A 23,346-nucleotide genomic window follows, 5' to 3' on the forward strand; every position below is an offset into this window, starting at 1 on the left:
ATCAAAAAATAAAAAAAAATATCTCACCTGGAATAACTCCACTTCATTAACCTGCATTATTTACATATTAAGAATTTATTTATTTTAGTTTTTGGACAATTAGAGCCACCAAAGCAGGTTTCTTTCACTTCCAATCACAACAAACCTGACAAAATGCCCTTGAGTACTTTAAGTGTGTGAAAAGTATAAAAAAAGTACAAAAAGTGACAATAATTTATTGAAAAGAGATTGTAATTGCTGTTGAGTCTGATACTCTACCACAGTAATGACACCGAACAGACATGTTTGTCATATAAAAATAAATCCTTGGGCAAGACAGTTCAGTGAATTGTTTTTTGTTTTTTTTTTTAACATATTTTCCATCAGCATGCCTGGAGAGCGCAGTGCTCAAAGCTGCTTGCACACTTGTCCTGGTTATTTGGCTCATTTCTGGTGTCAATGAGCATTCAAAGTCTCAATTTCTTCTCAGATTTTCACCACCTGAGCAGCCAGACAGGGGCTCACTCTCTGCGCGTCCACCGATGTAGCGCTGCGCTGAATTAGCAGCCTACCGTAGGTCCCGCCCACCTGGCCTTTGGTCAGCCGTCCAGGATTGACACAAACACAGCCGACCACATCCTGACAACAGGGGGAGAGGAGGTTTAAAAAACAAACATGTAAAATAATCTAAAAAGAAAATGCCAATCGTAAGTGTTTTTTTCTCAAGACAAATGAAATAAAGCTTTCTGTTTTTAAACTGGGCTAAACGCTACATTAAAGTCTCTTCATAAAATGTTGTTTTTTTGGAGCACCAGGCCTTGCCTTTCTGATATAATGGCAAAACCGCAGAATTAAAACCAGTGTTGGAAATTAACTTTTTTGTTCACCTGCCACTTTGGCTGGTGGACTCCAACATCTACCAGCCACTCAACAGATTACCATTGTCTTTTGGGCAGGTGAGTAAAGCCGCCACTTCGTATTTTACCAGCGTTTGGCTGATGGCTGGTGTCAATTTCCAACCCTGACTACAACTTCCGGGTCCATCATGTGATGCCATTGGGCCCAGAAAAACTTTCTTTCTTCCGTAGACTTACATCAGAAAAGAGACGTCTGTAAATCACTGCATATATCATTCTGAGCCTCACAACCCCTGCAAAACGACTATTTTCACATCAGAGTTTGATAATATTTCAAAAATCTAAAAAAAAGTCACACAGTTTAATAATTGCATCCCCGTTCAAGTCAGTGGAGAAATGAACTGTAAGTTAGTTGCTTAGCCGGCAAAAGTCTCGGTGCGCTTCTTCTATGGGCCCCACGATGTAGACTATCAGAGTAATTTTACACACTGAAATTAAAACTTTTTTGGCTTCATGTGCTACTGAGCAATTTCACAGGAATAAACAGGACCCCATCTCCAACGCTGTATCCAGTTCTCTTTATCCATCTATGACCCGAACTCAAAGCTGCTCTTATTTTCATATTGACAACGCATGAAATGACCACGTTGACCATGTAATCCATAACTGCATTAAATGTTTGTATAAGGATGTGAACGTACATAAACATGCGTTCTGTACCTTTACAAAATAGCGCAGCTCGGAGGGAACAATGAGGACGTCTGGGGTCAGCGGCATCTGGCCGAAGTTTTGGAACTTCTCGTAATCCATGTTGATCTCCTCCGCAGGTGGGTACAGCGGGAAATAACTGGAGATGAAAACACAAAAAGGAGAGTCCATTAACACTGAAGCATCTTCAAAATGGAAAGAACAAGCAAACTGTTTTAGGAGCCTTACCTCCTCTGTGTCAGCATGTGTTTCAGTATGCGTGAAAATCTGTCTGCTCCAGTGCCACTGAAAAACAACACATTTTCAGATACAACATAGCACTGCACAGTGATGCCACTCCTTTAAATATATGATAAATACTATGCAACTACTGCTTCTAGTATTTGAGTGAACTCCCATCGACATTCAAAGACTGAAAAAAGTTTGGCTAAGAGGTTTGTTAATATGAGTAATATAACAAAACTTAGATTTTTCAGTTCATCAACGCATTATGTCTCATTTCTAGCTCAATTATTGGATGAAGGAATGTTAAAGTTGGAAATTTTCCCCACCAGCTGATCTCCTCTGCCCCCATGTGAAAGAGGATGTCAGTGGACGTCAAGCCAAAGGTCACACCGTCGATCAGCAGGGTGCAGGGGTCAGGGACCAGAGTGACACGCTGCAGAGTATGAAGAGAAACACTCGTAAAGCACTGAAGCTCAAGTAGGCTGTTTTATTGAAGTATTATTGGTGAAAAAGCCCCTAATAAAATGCAAACATATTGTAGTTCAAGTAGCCTGAGACAAAACCAGACTTCTGCAACTCCGTTTGGCTGTTTTTAGGCTTTACAGAATCTAAACTGTGACGAAAGACTTTGTCCATCAACAGGCAATTTTCTGTTCCAGCATCGGCAACAGCTGCTTACGCTGCAAAGCAACCCTAAAAAGGAAAATTCACTTATCAAAGAGTCTGACAATGAACCAAATGAAACGTATAAACATTGGTTAAGCGTTTCAGAGATAGCACGTTGATAGAAGTTGTTAATAGCTTTGCCTTCTGCTGGTGGAGCTAAAGGCTCAGGGCTGCGTTTTTCATTCGAAAGATTTGACTGAATTTGAGCGACTACAGCCAACAACCAAAGTGCGTCTCTGACGTGGTCTGATAAACAGAGAGAAACAGAGAGCGGGGCAGGGGGAGGCACAGCCAAAATACGATGAAATGAATCAATGTATGGTCATATCTGGTTTCTGTATGATGTGCATGCATATGCTTGTGGTTGTCTGGTGGGAGGGGCTTGAGACGGAGCGAGAGCTGCAGGAGGAGGGTGCATTTTCAAATTCTGCTTTTTTAAATCCTTTCCAGATTTCCAGCTATCAAGCTCTGAGAAGTCAGACACTTTTATGAGTTCTTCTACTTTAGTCTTGTTGATGAGAAGCCTCAAACAGGTTTTGCTACATGACTTACTTTAAAACTAACAACTCTAAATCTGAATTTTTAAATCATACTATGAGGTTTGCCACGATTGCTCACTAGCCTGCTGCATGAGCTCCTTAAGCAGCAGCTACAGTCGGGTCTTTGAGTGTCTGACCTGGGCTTGCTCCTTGTTGAGGTTCGGCAGCGTGAAGGGAGGCTGCGGGTAGATGAAATGATGATGGATGTCTCTCTGGGACGGCACGAACACCAGGTGGCAACCAACACTGGAAAAAAGGAAATCGTCCAGATTCAGCTTTATTATGGCAAACGTTTCTGATAACAAGGTACGGTGACAAAAATGCTAGCCTTAAAGGTCCTCAGAGGATTAAATAGTTGAAAACACAGTTCGGGGAGGTTATGAGACAAACCTTGTGGTGCCATCCACAATGCTTTCGACGCATCTTGAGAAAATGGCCTCAAACGTCTCGGTCACCTGGCCTTTCTATTCGAGAAACAGGTGCAGATAAAGATGGTCACATATATCATCCAACAGGATTTAAAGATTTGGACACAATTAATTAAAATGTTTTACCAAAGAAACTTTTATTAGGGCTGCAACTTACAATTGTTTTCGACATCGATTTACCTGCATATTATTTTCTTGATTAAACCTTTTGTCAGTAAAATGTCAGAAAATAGTGAAACGTGCACTGTGTAATTTCAAAGAGCCCAGGGCGACGTCTATAAATACTAACACTGTTATACTGATTTATGACAAAAGAAAAGCATCAATTTCTCAAATTTAAGGAGCATGAAGCTGGAAAATGTTTGGCTTTTTTTCTTAAAGAAGAACTAAAACTATTATTCGATGATCAAAGTAGTTGCCAATTAATTGTCTTGTCTTAATTATCAGACGCTTAATCGATTGATTGACTGATTGCTGTGGCTATAATAAATGATGATGTATTGATTGTGGATGTTTCAATTAGTTTTAAAATGCAAAACAACCTCATTTAGGCGCAGTGTGTATTCTGGCGTAAAGACACAAACTGTCCACCGTTAAACGTACCTCGATTTGTTCATGTTTGGAATCCACAAACGGGCCCAACTGGAGAGGAGAAAGGAGAATTACAACACCCATACATACACAGATAACATGCAGTAATGTGCCAACTGTTTCCCTGAAGCTACTAAACTGTCACCAAAGAACGGATTATGAGCTTCTTGCGAAACATACATTTGTTTGCCCGCCTGTATGTGAAAAAACAGCTTGTGTCACAGCAAACAAAATTAATTAAAGAAAGTGACTCTACCAGCAGGCAGACATCAGGACGGTCCCTGACAATGATGCTGATCAGGTCCAGCAGAGGGTCGTAGTTCAGGCTGTCAGAGGGAGTGTACGGTCCACACGCCACCAGCACGTTCATCGGCTCTGCAATCACACGAGATGACGAATGTGTATGAAATTTACATGGAAGAGAGAAAAAGACGTTGCAAAGCAACAAATTCGTCAGCGTGTGCTGTAATGACCGAGCAAACTGAGTCCTTCTGCTCACGGCACCGCCTACATGGATCAGGATGCTCTGAGCGTTCTGGAGGGCCCCTGAATTCTGTATCCTCACGGCTCATGCAGCCACCGACTCTCTGCTTTCTGCTAACATTTCTGCAGTCTTATACTCTGGCTGAATATCAGAGTCAGCCAAAACACTGCAAAATGTAACATTCTCCACACTCATATTTGCTGCTAATTTTTGCTGTTGGAGATGCAGCTGTTTTGCAATAGAAGTAAAGAAGACCAGGCTAGAAATGCAAGCTGAAATAACCTGTAGTTCTTCATTTCCTCCAACTACGTCACATCAAATGACGGCGGAACAGATTTTGCAGCTGCAAACTCGGCTTTCTCAGTCAGTATAGCACACACTGAGGAATTTATGGCTCCCGTCAAGTACATTTACCATCAACACTGAATGGACATTCACATACAAGGTGGCAAATTTTCCCTTTAAAGATATAAAGTTATTACAGGAGAAACTGAGAGTGAGGTTCATTATTTGTTTCATTGGGCTGAATATGAAGACTCGAGGATGTACTTTTCAGTATAATGACCTCCATTTACTTTGATTTCTCTTCATCTGATGACATTTTGGACTGATCACTGAAATAATATTGCAACAGTGTCTTGTAAAGCCATGAGGCTTTGGGACGTTTGTGTGCAAAACACTAAATAAAGAATCAATCACATTAATTTAATCACTAGATTTACAAAAACCTTTACAAATGTTATAAACCAACATCATTTACCTTCGTCTGTCTCCATTTTGGCCTCAGACGTGTAGAAAGGAAGAGGGACTCCCTAAAAAAGACAAGACCTTTAACAGAAGACAGACAAACAATCCCCAGTTCTAAAAGTTAAGACACTCTGAACCAACTCATTTTCTAAACAATATTTCAAATAAAAGCCACTTTGTAAAGACATTCACTTTGACTCTCCTAATGTGTCTGCACTTGTTACTTGTGACTGACCTCGTAGAGTTTGGACGCCATCAGTTTTCTTCCTGTTGTGTTCATTCCCTCCATCACCACCACCTAAGGAAACAGAACAGAGTTTTATATGCTGCATGCAGGCGGTTACTCATACTTATGTGTGAACTGTTGACTGGTTGTCAGAGTTCTCGGTCAGACGCTGGGTGAGTCTGCTGCCCAGGTCCTTGGCATGCTCTGTTACTCTTGGTGGCCGTGTAACCTGCTGCACACGCCTCAGTGCACAGGAAAAGGAGAGACCACCGCTCATTAATACTGCAGTCACAATGCACTCTGGTCTGGTGACTTACAGCGGCAGAATACCAAACAGAAAGTGGGTAAAAAAGTGGCAGAGAGCTGCACAGTCAGATAGAAGTCTTTTTATAGTCAACAACTGGGGTGTGCCATAAAATAACATTCACGATAATACCAGTTTAATGCTTAATATGATAAGAAAAACTCATTGCAATAATGGTGATATTCCAACTTGTTGACATAATGACGTCATAACGTTACTCACTGCATCTATAACCATGGCTGAAAGCAAAACTGCCACCGGCTCCACGGTTAGAGGAGTTAGCTTCTGAGTGGCGTCAGTATTGGGGAATCATTGGCGTTGTTAGGTCTGTGTGTTGCAAATGTTTCATTAACAGCACCAGACTCGTAGCGACTTACCGCTCAGAGTAAACTCGCAGCGTCTCCCCCCTCTTCTCTCTCGCGCACGTGCACATAGGAATTGCGGTCGTCAGGTAATTTTATGATATGCCTGCCATAATGTAAACCTAAGTGATGCTTGCAGCTCAACAAAAAAAGCTATATAAATGCAAATGGGTGATGGTCATCACAAAATAACAGTCTGGTCTCAGTGTGTAGCTGGGTCTGATGGTCAGCGCTGAGTGACACTTTATTTATAGATATTTATAGATTTAAGGGTATTTTTTTGTATTTGTCAACTGTTTAGATGTCTAATTTGTGCTTGATTATTTTTTGTGCATTTAATATTTTGTACCACATCTGAATCTAACTCTGAGTTCAAGTTGTTGTAGATAATTATTTCATTTTTACTGAATATTTGAAGGCAAACTGTTGTTTATGTTGACATATTAAACCATAAAACCTATACTGTTTCAGTTTTATGTTCTTGAAATGAATGTAATATTTTTCTTATTTTGTCATATCATTAATGCAAAAATGCCCCCAGACATTGTGAAATTATTTTAGGGCCATATCACCCACCCCTAGTCATCAAATATGAAGGCTTTAAAAGCAGACCCGACTGTAGCTCGAGCTGCAGAGACAAAAGTTTCCTTCTGCTCACCTGACCAGGAAACAGGGAGTACTCTTTCAGCTCCGATAGGTCAACAGGTACTTGCTGACCGCCTTGCTCCGGTCCCGCCTCCAACAGCACAGAGTGTGCATTCAGTTTGCCATTACTGTCACAGCAAATCTGACCCAACACTGTTATACTGTCCTGCAGGTGGAGAGATAGAAAAACACCAAACTAAACATTCAGATTATACTTAATGCAATAGACACATTTAATATTTACAAATAGCATCTAGTTTAAGTCTGCTAAAATAACCTGGAGCACATGGTGAAGCTATACTTTTCATAAAAACTCAAAGATTAACATGTTTAACCTGCAGATACACATACTAGGACTAACATTTTCCTGCATGTATATTCAAATATGCAGTAATATGCAATACAGCTAATTCAAATAAGCGACATGTAAAGGCTGATTTGTTTAGTGTTCAAAAAGTTTCCTAGTTAAGAATAAAACTGCTGAGTAAAATATCAAGTTATATCTATAAGATGTTGGAAATCATGGGTTTAAGGCTTCTGTGCTTTTACTGGTTTTGTCACAGCAGTTACACCTCTGTACCTGAGCAGGCAGAGAGACCGGGGAGAACTCTTCGATGTTGAAGTGAGACCTGAGGCCGTCGCCAAGCTCCTCTATCTTCTCCGTCAACACTAGATAAAAAAGACGCAAAGATCTTAAACTTTAAAAAACGTGTTATCGTGTGTGCCGTTTCATCTGAGCAGGGTGCCATGGTTTCTTATATATTTTGAGAGGCATGATTGAGTGCCAGTGTGATGCTATGCGACAGGCTGTATGAGATTTAAAACAAAGGACTCTTCCCTCCAAAGAATTTCTATGAATTCACATGCTCGTTAACTTTTTTGTCTCTTACCATTTCGAACATCGCGCAGTCTTTGGAACATGTACTTGTAGCTGCAGCGGAGGGAGTCTTCAGGCCCTTCCAGCAGCTCCAGCTGAACACCGGCGCTTAGAGCCTTCCTGCCCGCCCAGCGGGTGCCCTGCACGGCCCCAAATGTGACCACCACCTCCCCTTTGGCTCCTCGCTGGCTGTACTTCTGGGACGGTGTTGCACTTTCAAAGAGAGAAGAGGAGAGTTGGGAAACTGTGCAAGAGATGTACATCTCAAAAAGTGATTCAGTGAACTGGTAAAAAGTTATGTTTTCGGATGCCTTGGTAGCGAAGTATTTATGGCGCATGTCATTTAACCTCAAGTACCCTGATTCAATTCCAGCCTTGGGACTTTTGTTACACGTCATACTACACTGTCCGCAGTTAAATAATAGGTGAAAATGCCCAAAAAGTACTCCTTAAATAAAAAAATAAATAAGTCGGACAGTTGCACATAAGGACACATTTAAACAAAGGGGTCAGCTTGAATGAAAGTCCTGATCCCGCATTTTCTGGTTTCTTGCCACTAATACGCAATTATTGTGTTTTTGTATTTTGAATATTTGTAACTTGTCTTGAAAAAAGAATTGAATATATATATAAAAAAAAGGAGACTGCCAAGCCAATAAAGAAAATTACATTTAGAAACACAACATATCCCCACACTAGCTTTGTTCAAGTTGTCCACTTGGTTTATCTGAGAAAGTAATTTTAATACAAGTCAAAAATAAATTATTCGGATGTACGCTGTTTGTTTAAGGTATGCTATGCAAGATTGGTCAGCAAAAGTGAACCTAATAACGGCATTTTGCCTCACTATATTTGCATTTCAGTGCCGTCTCTGCAGTTTTTGTAGCTTCCTCTTAGATGTGTCCTGTTTACGGTCATAAGTCCTGACCTTGCCTACACGCTGTGCCAAAGAAAGTCCTGCATACAAAAAAATATTAATAAAATACAGGCAGAGGGCAGAGTCTCTACACATACATACACCATCACACACTCCAAGTGGGAAAAAAGTGAGAAAAAGTGAGAAAGTTTACTTTTGTATGAGTCTATATAAACTTGGGGTTTTTTTAAGTGAAAAACCTGCATATTTACATTAAACAACGGACAAACATCAGAGCCAGGAGCAGTATATGTTTGTGTGGTTTCAGATGTTTCCCAGCAGCTCACTGGCTGTTCGTCCATGTTTTTGCGGAGTACCTGGGAGAAAAGCTGGCAGGAGACAACAGCAGACTCGGGCTGGCCAGCAGAGCTGCAGTTCGTTTAGATTGAGGGTGTTCAGGAGTGGTCAGCGCTCGCTTCTGAGAGCCCTACACACACGCGCACACACACACACACACACACACACACACACACACACACACACACACACACAGAGTCAGGGTCGAGCACATCAGTAAGTCACAACTAAAATCAGAAGTGACGGCTAACCTTAGCAGGAGTGGAGTAAGCGTCGAGCAGATTCTCCTCCTCTTCCTCAGCTTTGATTCTAAACAAATAATGTCAAGGACTGACGAAACAGCAATACCAAATCATCACAACAGACATCAGAAAAACTTTACAAGATTAAAAGCTTCTTTTCTAACTTTGAGTCAACTGTGAAGGATACAAGTCTTGCAGTGAGTGGACGTCTCTGGTTCTGTTATGAGTTTCTTCTTTTCTGAAGCTTTGTTTGGATTTATTTCTCTTATTTAACACCTGCAAAGAACATAACCTTGCTCTAAATACAAAACTGATGCACCTATCTGACGTTAAAGGCCAGCGTTTTGACTAACAGAGAGCCAAGTTCAAAGCAGAAATATCATTAACAAAATCCATATGATGTGAAACAAACAGAAACATCAGTTTATTACCTCATGTTCGAATTGTTCCAGGGTGTCCGTGGTGAGTTTTAGTCCATTTTTTGTGTGGCTGTAGGCCACCCACTCCAGCACCATCTCATCAGCCTGTATCCTGTTAATAATACACTGCTCCACCACTGAGGGACGGAGGAGACACAAGAGAAATAGAGGACAGCAGGTAAAAAGGGAGATGTAACATGTCTTACAAAAAAAACTGTAAATTAGCAGCAGAGGATAATTACTACACATATAACAGGTGTGCTTAAGTGTGAAAAATCTCTCTGAACTGAGCATATTTATATCAAACAGCAGTACAAGAAATACTTGGGTATTTTACCTAAGTAAAAAATAGCAATACCATGGTGTAGTAATATTTTGTTACTGGTAAAATCCCTACAGGGAAAGTTTTATTTAAATAAAATCACAAAAGTATCAGCATCAAAGTATAATTTAAGTAGTAGTATGTGAATGTACCCTTTATGCACAATGGCCCATTTTGGAAACTTATATTTTATATTTAGGGATTATAGTTTGAAAACAACAAAGTTTTCTTGACTATATCTTATTTATTTATTCATCACAAAGACTACAAACTATTAAACATGAGTCTGATGTAAATGTGGCAGATTTGACCATCTGCAGTCAATGATAAGGTTGATGTAAGGCACTGAAAGAAACACATGGGCATCACAAAAATAAAATTAAAGGTCATATAATAACGAGCCAAGGCACAACTAACGAGAAAACTAATAACTTCCGTCATAAATTTCACACTGAAAAGTTAAATTAGTATAGCAGTAACATCGGGTCACGCTACACCCTGTTTTTTGGGTGGTTGTTGTTCTTAGCTACTATTGTTGACATATTTACCTACCAAAAGGACAGATATTAGCAGGTATTAGCTACTTACTCTTGTCGAGGGCGAAGTCATCTTGACAGGGTATGTCAAACATTTCCAGCTCTGTTTTTAGGCTTTCCCCGGTAACTCCTGCCATTGTTTATATGCTGTGTAGAAACTGTGTTATTGCAGAAAAGATAAAACTTCAGACGGTCCGATGTCTCGATGATACTTTGTTAGCTAACGTTAGCTTTACTCTCACTTCATATCGACGCCGACGAGCTAATTCTCCTAATAATGCGATTTCTAAACACTAACTTAAGCATACAGTTTCACGTTATATTTCAGAATACGTCTTATCAACATCACATGCCCATTTCATCTTATGATTTTACCGCGAAAAAGCGCTGCCGGTGTTGGCGGCCGGATCTGACATCACATCCCATAACAATAATAAGCGGAAGTGAAAAGCGCCACAAAAATAAAAGCCTCTACCACCATCTAGTGGTCACTATCACAGCTGTTATTTAGTTTCAGGCCTCGGGCTCGTCGATATACACACATTATGTTTATCCGGTCTGGTTATCCTAGTTAAACTTGTTTTACACCATTAAACAATAGCGTGAACTATTATACCATACGATGCAACCGTACCCCCTTAAAAACACATTTTTATGAATGTGCTTTCACAGTGTTTATGGTATGAACTCACCTTTATATTGAAGTCACTTCTTAAAACCTATTTATATTCAAAGGTATTCCCTTAACTTTTTTTTTACTCTAACTTGTAGCTTTATAACTTCTACACTTTTTTAATTTATTTTTTTTAATTGCCATTGTCTATATATTTTCTTCATTTTTGTAGTTATTCATTGATTTTATTTTAACTTCTTTTACTCTCTCTAATGTGTGGCTCTTTTTGTCCCACATTAAACATCTTTTAAACTTTTAAACTTTTTCTACAATTGTCTAGTGCTTTATATTTTTGTAAAGCACTTTGTAACTTTGTTTCATTCATTTTATATTTATTTTACCCTCTCTTTTGTGTAGCTCCTTTCATTTTTTTTATAATTTCCTACAATTTGTTACAATTACTACAATCTTTTGTTAAATAAAGTTTCTTCTTATTATTGTTACAGTCTTCATATTAAAGGGTACTTAAAAAATAAAGTTTGTGTTTATTTAACGGTACAAAAAAAAAGAAACATTAACAAAGAATTATCTTAGATGGGATATTTAGTTGAATGTAAATCTTTTTAGAATTGTGTTAAAGAAACATCTGGTGTAACACACAAACTATGATAAATAAATCAATTTCTTTAAATTAAAGGTTAAACAGATATTTCTATTCTATAGCATATTTACAACCTGCACTACTGCCCCGCTTTAAACTACAAAGATATTCTGCTTCCACAGCTTTCTACCAGAACAAAACTATTTCCATACAAACACAGACACGCTCAGATTTCTGTTCTTGCGGGATCATCATCACTCTCAGGATGTTCTTCCACCTGTGAGAGTAATGGCGCGGTGTTACGATTATGGAATAAATGGTATGTCTATGAGCACTGCAGTGCTGCTATAGTAACTGGGTGGTGTCAGTGAACAACAAACATCCCACTCACCTTGGCTGAATAACACCTGCCCCTGGGAGTGAATTTCCATGATGTCACCCTCCTCAGTGATTCACAGAGGGAGGCGGACAAGTCATGAGTGTCACGCACCTGACAAACACATACATTATGGATGCACATCTGACCTCTGCCACACCATCAGCAAGTATACATGTATATAGGTGCATTTATGTGGTTACATCTCTGCAAGTGTCAAATCATGCACGTTTTGGAAGTGAATAAGTCTTATTTAAGAATGAACTGTATGAATCTGTACATATGGTTGTAAATTAAATGTTTTCACACCTTCATTGTGTTCAGACAGGCGTTTCTGAAGTCCATGTTGCTGCTACAGCTCACAATACTGATGGTCGAACTGAGAATCACCTCAGCAGCTGAACGCAGCTTCTCTTGTTCCTTAACATCAAAACATTTACTAAATTAAATCCAAATCAGTTATTTTTCATGAATGTATTGATTTTTTTTTCAAATTATTGACTCTTTTACTGTATAAAGTGTCAGAAATTAATGAAAAATGACCATCACAATCTCCCAGTGTCCAAAGTTGACATTTTCAAATGCAACAACAGTCCAAAACCAAAATATGCTAAATTGACAATGACAAAAGTCTGAGAAATTTAAAAAAAAAAAATCCTCAGATTTGAGAAGCTGCAAGAAGCAAAAAAATGACATACTTAGGGCTGCAACTACCAATTATTTTCAAATTTGACCTGGACAGTCGCAATCATAATAAGATGTTCACTGTATTCACATTTAATAAGCTGAAATGAGAGAATTATTATTACTTTTTCTTGAAAAAAAAATACTCCATCCCAATGAATCAATTATCAAATAAGTTGGCATTAAATAACAGCTGACGACTAATCAAATAAATCATTGCTGCTTTTTGTTTGATAAACAACATCATCAATGAACTGATTATCAGTCAAACAGTTGTTGAGGCATTATACACTATTACGTGACACTGTCAAAATTATACATATATATAAAAAACAACAAACAACAACAACAACAGTATGTTAAAGAAACATTCCCTCTCTGGCAGTTAGTGTGTATGTGTGTGTCACGCTTGCCTTTTTTCTGTGGTTTTGGGCTTTCAGTGTGTCCTTCAGTTCTGTCTGCAGGGCTGCTGTGACCGCCTGCTTGTTGTTGCTCAGAATATCCTCCAGATGTCGCTCTATCAGCGCTTCTGTGGCTGTCGGGGGATCAAAGACGGATTCAAAAAGTAAGTATGACTAATTTTAACACGGTGTTCTGCCATTGCACATGCAGCTGTCTCTCACCCATCATATCAGAGAGCTGTTGGGTGAAAGGGTCACTGTGCTGCAGGAAGAGGAAAAGCAGGAGTCTCTGCTGTGTTGGGCGAACACTTGATTCTTGCCCTGGATCCTCTCTGTTTTCTTGCTCTACTGTGTACACAGTGCTCCCGCTGTGTACAAGATCTGCAGGGAGGATGTTACAACATGTTTTGCAGTGTGAAAGATGAGACCAAAAGGAGATCATTAGTTAGGATATTCACGATATTCAAAAAGTAAACACTACAGGTCTACACTGGTTGAAGGCACACCAGCATACAGCTATGAGGATTAACAATCACAACATGTGCGTAATATTGTGGTAATAGAAGACGCACCTTTGGGTTTGGCAAGTAATTTTTACATTTCGTGTGTTTTGTAACATTTGGTTTACAGCTCTGGTTTCAAAACTTGATTTCACTGAGGTTGAATGAGTTGACGGATGTTTACAAAGTCCTTTCTTGGGTTGTAAAGTAACAACAATTTTGAGGCATTCTGAAGCGCTGATACCTCAAAATAGATCCCTCTAGGCCACAACAAATCTTCTCTTCAAAGAGCAGAGCAGGCTGTATTATGGAGCCTTTTTTGTTTATATTCTTGTGAATGAATAAGCATCTTGTGATTTATGCAGACGTGTGGTTTTGTTTCTGGTTGTGATTCATTGTGTAGTCGGCAATGACAGCAGACTATTATTACGCAAGGGCAGTTTCTGCGAAATCAGACAAATTCCCAGATACAGATACTCTAGTTACTGCAGGACTAAATGAAGGCTTAAACATTGAAGAAGGCAGAAATACATTCAGAAAGGAAGACTGTTGTCTGGACACACAAGGATTTATTTGGACTATTTCACTGAAAATTTCAACCACCTGCTTTTCAAGTATACGAGAAATTCAGTCATTTTCATGAGATCCATTTAAAAACCATGTTTGCAGGTACAAAGAAAATGTTCCTAAGAATTATGTTCATGTTTACTGTTAAATATACATATTGGAGAAAGTGTAATGCGCCCTAGGTTGTCTATTTTTAACCATATCAGACAAAAATATTTGTTTTCTAAATGTTTTTAAACTGTTATGTCCAACTGTGCTCTCTTCAAAGCCACCGGATGCCTTTGACATTTGACACAAAAAGAAAAAAAAAGAAGTCAAAAGAGTCTGGAGGCTTTAAAAAAGAGCATAGATGGGTATAATGGCTTCTGCTGCCCATCAGATAGGGCTGTTTGATGTCAAGGTTAAGCGCTGGAAATATTCTTAATATATACACTTGTCATACAAATGAACTGTAACACAAACTGCTTCACACAATAAAAAAAATAAAAAATAAGAATAATAAAATGATGTAGAAAGTAGTAAACAGACTAAAATGGGAAAGAGACTAAAGTATATAAATAAATAGTCAATAGATAAATAAAGTTCAATTAAGAGCCAAACTAAAGCGAAAAGCCAAACTAAAAAGGTCGAGTTTATTAATAATTTGACGGGGTTGAAAAAAATTCAAATGCAATTTCAAACAAGACAGATTAGAGTGGAGTAATTTTGTATTTTCAAAATACTTAAAATACTTTCTAAGTGATTCCCAAAACATAAAAAACAAGACACAGCCAAAGCGGTCAAGCCATTCATGTAAATATATGTTAAAACTGAGAACAATAAACTTTGACACACTTAGAACCCAGAGGGGAGTTGAAAAAACCCTGAAATATCGCTTTAAGTTTTGATTAGATGTTGGCAACGAAACCCACGTAGTTAAGGTCAGTGAGACATCATGGTCAAAGTTAAATATGTCAAACAGTGATTTCTAGGATAAGATATGAGCATCCAGTATCAAACTCAAACACTGTAAACCTTTTCTCCAGCCCAAATCTCTTCTGTGAGAAAGTTTTTGCCATCTGGATGCACAACAACAACACGTCTTGCATCATAACTATTTGCAATAACCATAAGCCACTAATGCAGATGAGTTGCATGTGGATGAATTCACAGGAGACAGATTTATAATAATGCAGAGACAATCATTTCACTGCCGGAGCCCAGATTTGCAGCGTTTGGAGCTCTTTGTCTCTTTAAGGGGTTTTGTTATTGTATTTTGTGGGTGTTTTTTTCTCCCTCCATTGTTCGGTCTGGTTTCATTCATATGATTCAAATCAGCGGCCTTTTGTGAACCATTAAAGTTTAATGTGCAGCTTTAGGCCAAGGCTGCGTGCTCATTCTCTAACAAATAAAACCAGGTGGTTCAAATTAGTCCTCTTCACTTCAGGCCTCATTAAATGTTGCAGATGCTCACTTTTTAAAACAGGATTAACTGTACTAGATTTTTAGTTTTACTCTAGCCAAGAAAACAGGCCCCTACAGCTCCACTAGGAAATGACCTAAACTGTATCCTGAACATCTGTATGTGTTGTTCCCATCAGTGGTTGATGTTTACCTTTGGAGGAGCAGCAGCGGAGAGCGTGCAGGCCCAGTTCCTTACAGTCCAGATGAGCAGCAAGGTTCTGGAAGAAGATGGAGGAGCTGGTGAAAGGAACATTACTGGGGCCGCATACCAACACCTGGACACATGTGAAGTCAAGGAAGACTAGTCCAAAACAGATACTCCTCAACTATATCGACAGAGGAGCAGCGGCTCCACTAAGTATTACCCCCAGATGTCTGATTTCACTCATTTTTGCTTATTAAAGCTCACAACTGTAGGTGAGGGTTGGAATGTAGATCGACTGAGGTTGGGGGGCTGTATCCAACCTTTTCTGTAACTTTCCAAAATCGACAATGACAACCACTTCAAGCGGTGATTGGTCAGTGAAAAAAAGGTGGTTGAACTAGGGTTGTAAAAAGTAAGCACTTTTCTTTAATTTATTATTGGTAAGACCAATTAATCGATTATCTGAAAAACACTAGAAAACTTTGCGTTTTTTTAAAAAACACTATAAAATCCCTTTTCCTCAGTCATAGCTAACAGCAACATATTAACGATGTAGGTATTATTTCTGTTAACTTCATTTGAATTGTAATGCCGTATGTATTTTATTATGTATATTTATGTATTCTATAATCTTTTCTGACTTCTGTAGTGTCCTTGAGTTACTTCAAAAGCGCTTTATAAATAAAATGTATTATTATTATTATTATTATTATTATTATTATTATTATTATTATTATTATTATTATTATTATATTGCACATACTTTGACAGCATTACATAGCTATTGATTGATTAAATTTCACATGATTAATTAAATTTTTAACAACCAATTAATCTATTTATTTTAATCTATTATTTATTCTATTTTCTATTAATTGTTATTATTCCTAGTTTTAACGGTAGTTCCCTTTATGCATTAAACTATTTCTGCAGTTTCGTGTGAACAACAAAATGCAACACTAGAAATGCCTTTTAGAGTAAACATGCGAGAAGAAATGTGCGCCGTTAATTCCCATGTCTAAACAATACAGTGTCTCCTGCCCCACTAAATTTCCATCCCCTCTTCTCTACAAGCTGTTTTATGCACAGTACAAAACGATTTTCTGTCATATTTTAAAAATTCAACAGGACACCGCTGACTCACATGAACGAGGTTTTAACTTAGACATTTGCTGAAATACACATATTTTTTTGCATGGAGCGATTATCGCCTACGGCACAGTTATCATCGTGAGTAGTTGTCTTGATGTGAACACCGTTCAAATTTTTGTATAGTCATGCCTTCTCGTCGCGCTGCCAGCTTGGTTCGTATCGCAGGAATCCCAGCATGCTAGACAGACTGAATCAGTTACTCTCCTCTGCCCACAAGATGAATGGTAGTGAAATTCTCCCACTGAATTGCGTCAGAAGACAGACGACTTTTTGTTGCACAACCGTGTGTGGCTGTTTGTAACAACTATGAACATATTTCATTTTGACACGTCTTCTGAACTAGTTCTGTTCAGCATGTGGTCATACTGTAATAAGACAACACAGTCTTATGAGAACTGTCGATTTGTATCATAAGAGATCCTGTTTTTTTTTTTATTCCAATTATACTTTGGATGGCCTCTCAAGACGCGCATTGTGTTTTTTTAATTGTTAACAGCACAGTAAAAAGAGCATATAAGAAAAAAATCCAACTCACATCCTCACTTGCAAACAAGACTCCAGGATACTTGAACTACTTACTAGTGACTTATTCCCAATGGGAAGGGAAAAAGCCAGTATTTTCCAGCACAACACCATGGCCTAAGACCTGGGGGTATTGACCCTCATAACTGCTTCCAAACTACGAACAGTCCCAATGCACACTGGGAGTGATGGTCTGATGGGGACAGCTGAACTGTACCATCAAAAAAATAACCATGAAAACCAAAGACTCATGATAAATTCAGCAAAGGATATTTGTATGTGAGTGAGTTGTGTTGTCAGATTGGGGTACTGCAGCACACAGGGGCTCAGGAGTGTGACAGGCTGGATGCTGAGCTCCCCAAACAGGCCCTGGTCCATGGCCTCGGGTGGGATACTGAGAGGCAGCCTGCCTCCAACGACAGGGTGTCCTCCCATACACCAGCATCCTTTCTTCACGCAGTCTGGAGGCCTTTAAACACAAGAAGAGAGAATCGCTTTCTATGAATAACAATGAACATTATGGCCAAAATGATAATCACAGTGATTTCAATCAGAACATCACTTTAACTTCCATGTTGTGCTACATTCCTGCTAACGTGCTAATCTTTGAATTAAAATATGACTTAAAACAAGGTTCTTCTTAACCTGAATTCAGTGCATCTCCTTCAGATATACATATCCGTTGCTTTATTTTTCGGTATGCTTTTTTTGAACAGCAGCCATGTTACCATGATGCAGTGTCGCTATCATGGATGTCTGCAGATTGTGGTGTTTTTTGGGGGTTTTTTTAAAAAGATTTTTTTTTTGGGCTTTTCATGCCTTTATTATAGCGCAGTTTTAGAGTGACAGGAAAGGGGGAGAGAGAACAGGGATGACACGCAGCAAAGGGTCACAAGCCAGAATCAAACCCAGACCACTGCAAAGGACTCAGCCTATATGGGGCGGATGTTCGACTCAATGAGCGAGACGCCACCCCTGATTTTGGTGTTTTTTTCAAGGTGATTTGACAAGTTAGTTGTGACACTTTGTTTCACAGACACAAGTCTCATGCACTCTTTGCATATGATTTGTTCTTTCCTAAATCTGAAATACTTCCAAACAATGGATAATGATGATAGATGATGGATTATTTTTGTCCTGCCGTCTGCAACATTCAGTAAGGTTTTGCACAGGCTGCTGCTGCAGGGTGTTCGCATAGCTGCATGACAGCTCTTCAAAAGTGGAGTGCTATTAGTTTCGGGAAGGCTTAATTTTAAACTTCAATATTGCAATTGATCATGTTTATTTAATTGTGAGAAGCCAAAATTGTGATTGTGATTAACAGCCCTTTTGCAGCCCTAAAACATACCTGTGTATTTATTTGTATCATGTTTGTGTTGCATCTGCACCTTTTGGATTCTATTAAGGCAACACTGATCCACACAAACAACCACACATTAAATTAAAATAAAGCAGCGTTACTTACTTTGTACTAGAGGTGACATCCAAGGTCAGTGACGGCTGGTTTGCCCATGCAACTCTGCTCTTCATCGCTGCTCTGCAAGGATATGAGCACAACGTTAGCACCTCGTAAAAACTGAGGGCAGAGGAAGTTCTGACTGGAGTATTGATCCCCTGTGTTTGTTATTATGTTGTAACTCGAAAATCCAAAAACAGCTGCTATTAAAATTTAATCTTCTGCTGTGAGGAAATTTTTTACTTTTTATGTTTAGTAACTTTATAACAAGCACTTTATAAAAGAAAACAGATCAGTTTCATATATTACAGAGTAAATGAATAAACCAATATATTAAATTAAAATTGAATAACACTATTCCATCATGAAGTCATGCAATCCAAAATTTGCCAGATTTTCCAGAGAATAAAGCTATGCAGGGTTCCCACACATGTTAATGGGCAGTATTTCAATACTATTCCATGACTTTTCAAGGACCCATCTTTTTTTTGCCCCACTCCCCTTGTGTTTTTCAGACATATCAGATTTTAATCTCTATTCAAACATAATTTCAGCTATCTGGCATAAATGAATGAGACGGGACAATGAACGGAGAAAAGAAAAAAACATAAATGGATAGTACACGAAATTTCGTCAAGTGCTGCATTACGTCAGCATCTACAGAACTTATTGTTATGTTACATTACATGGAAGGTTATCATCCACACAAGATTACTGTCAGAATTTCATTACACAGAATAAAATTCCATAATTTTTTAAAACTTTCAATGATTTTTACCACGTCTATGACTCTTCCACACCTGGAAAACATGACTGCAACATTCTGTTGCTTTTCCAGGTTTTCCATGATTATGGGAACCCTGTCTATGAGCTTTGCCTACAAATTTAGAAGTCATACCTAAAGTCTCGCTGGAAGGTCTGCTGACTGAATTTGAATCTGAGGTGGATTTTGACCTGTGAAAAAGAGGGGCAGTGAAGTTTGCTTCCCATTTTAACACCATACTGTGTAAACACACAGGGAAACAGATCGTACCATTGCATTAGCCAAACTGAACGTGTGTAGGAACGCTTCCATACGAGCACACCAGTCTGGACTGAAAAGTCTCACATCTTTAATCTGTGTGAAAGCAAAGATGTAGACAGAGATGATATGTCACTCACAGGCTCACTGTGATCATCTATATGGGATCACTTTGGAAGTGAGAGGAAATCTATCAAAAAAAAAAAGAGTAGCATTAGTTCTTGACATTTTGTGTTATCAAGTTTGGTTCAACTACTACAATCAGTGAAGTGATCCCAAATATCTTGCTCGTAAAAAAGGCAATACCCAGGTTCCAATATCAGCATTTATAGCTAAGTATCACTGTTGTTTGTACCTGGAAAGACAGGAGCAATCTGAGGGAACCATATAGGTCAGTGAAGGCCCCCAGCTCCTCGGGGTCAGGCAGAGGACACGGCCAGGAACAGGGAAACAAGCCCTCCTTCAAATCTGTAAGGACTAATATAATAAAAGGAGGTGATGAAGAGTACTGAAGCTCAGGATTTGTGTATATGTCAATTGTGTGTTTACATACCAGGCTGGAGTGCTTTCATTTGAATCCCTGTGCACCAGGGACCAGCAGCAGCAACTGCACCACAAAATGTGAACACTGTCAAAGCACTTAATGTACCTGCTATATGTCCAAACAGCTGCTGCCACTTTTCATTATCCATAATCAAGTTGTTGGATATGGAGATGGACATGCTTATTGGTGTGAGTAATTAATAATTTCCAATCTATTATGGTGATCTGTTTCTCTTTTTGTAGTGGGTGGACTGCTCTTGTTGTTTATATGTGTTTTTACCATATCTTGCAGATTTTTAAAATGTTTTTTAAAATAAAAAAAATTACATTTAAATTTTTTTAATGTTGTTTTATTTCTAAATTGATTATTATGAATGTTGGCTTTGCTATTTTTTATTGAAACAATCTAAATTTATTATACTGCTGTTGTCAGTGGTCGACTGTAACTAAGTACTGTACATTTATTCAAGTACCTCGACCCCCTGCAACCTGACCCCAGATAAGCAAATGAAAATGTATGGATGTATAAATGTCAGTACAATTTTGACATTCTTGAGTATTTTCATTTAAAGGTCCAGTATGTAGGTTTTAGGGGTATCTGTTGGCAGAAATTATATATAATATTCATAACTATGTTTTCATTAATGTATAATCACCTGAAAATAAGAACAGTTGTGTTTTAGTTACTTTACATCTCTATTTTACACGTAAAGTTACCTTTTATATTTAAAAACATGATATGATGCAGTACTGTGCTACTAATCTATTCACCAATTTGTGTAAACACGTAGACAATGTGGACACACAAACAAATACAAACACTCTTAATGGTGGCTTTCTACAAACTGAACACCTTAACTTTTGTTATTTTCTGTGCATTTTGAATTCAGGATTTTTACTTGTAGAGGCGTATTTCTACACTATAGCATTTCTATTTTAATTAAGTAAAGCATTTGAGTACTTATTCCACCACTAACTATTGCAACTGTTAGTAAAGCTATTTAAAATTGGACTTTGGTCTTTGGTGCATCAAACATTACATGTGTTTGTAAATAAGGCATCTCAGTTTATCAATGTTTTGATGCTCTTTCCGTTTTAAGTCATTAACATTTTACACGTGCTATATTCAAATTCAAGTAATAAAATGTACACCCTTTTTTATGTAAGTATAATTATTCGTTGTTCAAGTACATTCAGCTTCAATTTTTAACAACCTTTTAAGACACTTTTATTGCACTGTTAGATCATCATCATGAAACCGATTATGAGACCGTGGTGTTGTGTTAAAACTCACCAGTGCAGTTTAGACTTTGGACAGAAGCTCCTGTTTCAGTCCACAAAAGTACCAAAAGTCCCCCTGCAGTCCTTAAACCATGCTGTTGTCTTTGCTTTCCCAAAATCATGACCAGCCGCAGCACCTGCAGTGAAAATAAAAACCGCAAGCTACTACTTAAGCTAATGTTTATGTTAGCTTACTTCATGTTGTGCTAGCTAACTTCAACCCTCGCTAACCAGTCTGCCGTTTATGACCGATTATGAGCGGAGATTAACTGCCTTTTAAATAATTTTACATGTCTAAACTTTACACTTCTAGCAAAAAAAAAACCAAAAACAAAAAATCGACGTTTACATTACCTGTTGTATTTTTTTGAGCATCTTTCACATACTGAGGGAATCTCATCGCCATGCACGCGCTGACTGAGCTTGCACCTTGCACACGTGCCCGGATGCTTATTTAGCTTTACCAAAATTATGTTGTTACTGCGGTCCCAATCACTTAGTTTATAGTTCCCTTCACCTGTTGTGCTGGACTGAGTAGTTTTAAGTGTGCATTTAATTTTGCTGTTTATTTTTCCAAAACGCAAATGTCCGTTTTTGTTGGTATTTATAATTTGTGGGTTCAGAAAATGACGGTTTATGCTGATTTTTGTCACTTTTGTGTTAGTATAGGCAATAATTTACAGCATTGGTGAGTTGGCTGTTACTTTTTATATAAACTGTAATTACCGAGATTATTTTGACACTGTGTTATCAGCTCCATATAACGTGCCCTAAAACGCTCCTTGTCTCCTGATTGATGAACAATTGCACATTTCTGGACTTTTTATGTAATGTTTTGTTTACCAATCAGATTGCGGTCGGCACTACTTGCAATATAATAATATATAATCTTTTTTGTCTTTGTGACACAGCAAGCAATGAAATACACGGATAATACCTCACGAACGAGATGAAAAATATACAGTACAATACAATGACAAATTTGTAGAAATAGCATTGCCTTTTTCATTTGATTGGGCTCCTGAAAGTAAGGTCATAGTCGGGGATTAAGAGATACGGTGGTGGTAAATCCAGATTTCATCAGTCAAATACTATAATACATATTAAAAGGTATTTCAAAAATAAAATAAGAGCTGTCCAGACAATTAAAAAAAACAAACAAACAAACAAAAAAAACTGAAAAAAAAAGGCAGAAAGGTCTTGGTGAATCAAATTCTACAAACCCCTGACTGTGTACAAATAAAAAAATAATCCTGCACATTTAGGGAGTGTATTTTATTAATCAGAGTTGGAGTGTGACCTCATTTCTTGTTTAGGAACCTATGGGTATTTAAAATAAAGAATTAAAAAACATTTAAAGGTAAAGCTCCTCTCCTCTCCTCCCCACCCTAATAAGTAATGAACAGTAAGTGCCTTACTGCTTTATGCTATTCAATCACATGTATTTGAATATTTTTTCCACGATATTATGGTAAAAAATATGTAAGTGTACCGAATCTGTACTATATTATACATGTTTAATTATAGAATTAATTTTTGTCCTTAAATTGCACCAAATTTACAAAAACAACTGAAGACATAATCTTCCACTTACAAGCTTTTTCCTGAGCTTTCAGCCACATCTCACAGTTTTCCTCAGCTGACTTTTTGCTACAGTACACCATCTGTAAA

At 38.1% G+C, this 23,346-nt stretch overlaps 2 protein-coding genes across 2 annotated transcripts; both read right to left on the reverse strand.

Annotated features, from left to right (window-relative positions):
- Nucleotides 1-56: 56 nt before the first annotated feature.
- On the reverse strand, nt 57-10,765 carry pola2 (polymerase (DNA directed), alpha 2). The gene is made up of 18 exons (XM_042493236.2): nt 10,423-10,765; nt 9,525-9,649; nt 9,281-9,369; nt 9,103-9,160; nt 8,872-8,981; nt 7,652-7,851; nt 7,342-7,430; nt 6,775-6,927; nt 5,460-5,522; nt 5,238-5,289; nt 4,250-4,368; nt 4,006-4,044; nt 3,365-3,438; nt 3,112-3,220; nt 2,096-2,202; nt 1,773-1,829; nt 1,557-1,683; nt 57-618 (listed from the first exon to the last, which is right to left on the reverse strand). Exons 1-18 carry the CDS (start codon nt 10,505-10,507, stop codon nt 466-468), a joined length of 1,809 nt encoding a protein of 602 aa, XP_042349170.2. The 5' UTR covers nt 10,508-10,765; the 3' UTR covers nt 57-465.
- A 743-nt stretch (nt 10,766-11,508) lies between these two features.
- Nucleotides 11,509-23,315, reverse strand: top6bl (TOP6B like initiator of meiotic double strand breaks). The gene is made up of 14 exons (XM_042493486.2): nt 22,030-23,315; nt 21,689-21,812; nt 20,405-20,458; nt 20,207-20,328; nt 19,864-19,947; nt 19,729-19,784; nt 18,840-18,911; nt 17,648-17,843; nt 15,707-15,830; nt 13,268-13,426; nt 13,058-13,179; nt 12,270-12,380; nt 11,976-12,074; nt 11,509-11,861 (listed from the first exon to the last, which is right to left on the reverse strand). Exons 1-14 carry the CDS (start codon nt 22,048-22,050, stop codon nt 11,811-11,813), a joined length of 1,395 nt encoding a protein of 464 aa, XP_042349420.2. The 5' UTR covers nt 22,051-23,315; the 3' UTR covers nt 11,509-11,810.
- Between the last annotated feature and the right edge of the window lie 31 nt (nt 23,316-23,346).

Source organism: Plectropomus leopardus, chromosome 8 (genome assembly GCF_026936395.1).
Source record: "Plectropomus leopardus strain MGB_pleo_1.0 chromosome 8, ASM2693639v1, whole genome shotgun sequence".
Taxonomy (NCBI): Eukaryota; Metazoa; Chordata; class Actinopteri; order Perciformes; family Serranidae; genus Plectropomus; species Plectropomus leopardus.

Coding starts and splice junctions, on each gene's coding strand:
- pola2 (XM_042493236.2), bottom strand. CDS start 10,507: ATGGCAGGAGTTACCGGGGAAAGCCTAAAAACAGAGCTGGAAATGTTT. Junction 9,370..9,524: donor TGGAACAATTCGAACATGAG/GTAATAAACTGA, acceptor TGTTCTTTGCAG/GTGTTAAATAAGAGAAATAA. Junction 3,221..3,364: donor ATTGTGGATGGCACCACAAG/GTTTGTCTCATA, acceptor CCTTTTTTCCAG/TGTTGGTTGCCACCTGGTGT.
- top6bl (XM_042493486.2), bottom strand. CDS start 22,050: ATGCTCAAAAAAATACAACAG. Junction 20,329..20,404: donor AATGAAAGCACTCCAGCCTG/GTATGTAAACAC, acceptor TTATTATATTAG/TCCTTACAGATTTGAAGGAG. Junction 13,427..15,706: donor CCGCTGCTGCTCCTCCAAAG/GTAAACATCAAC, acceptor TCCTCCCTGCAG/ATCTTGTACACAGCGGGAGC.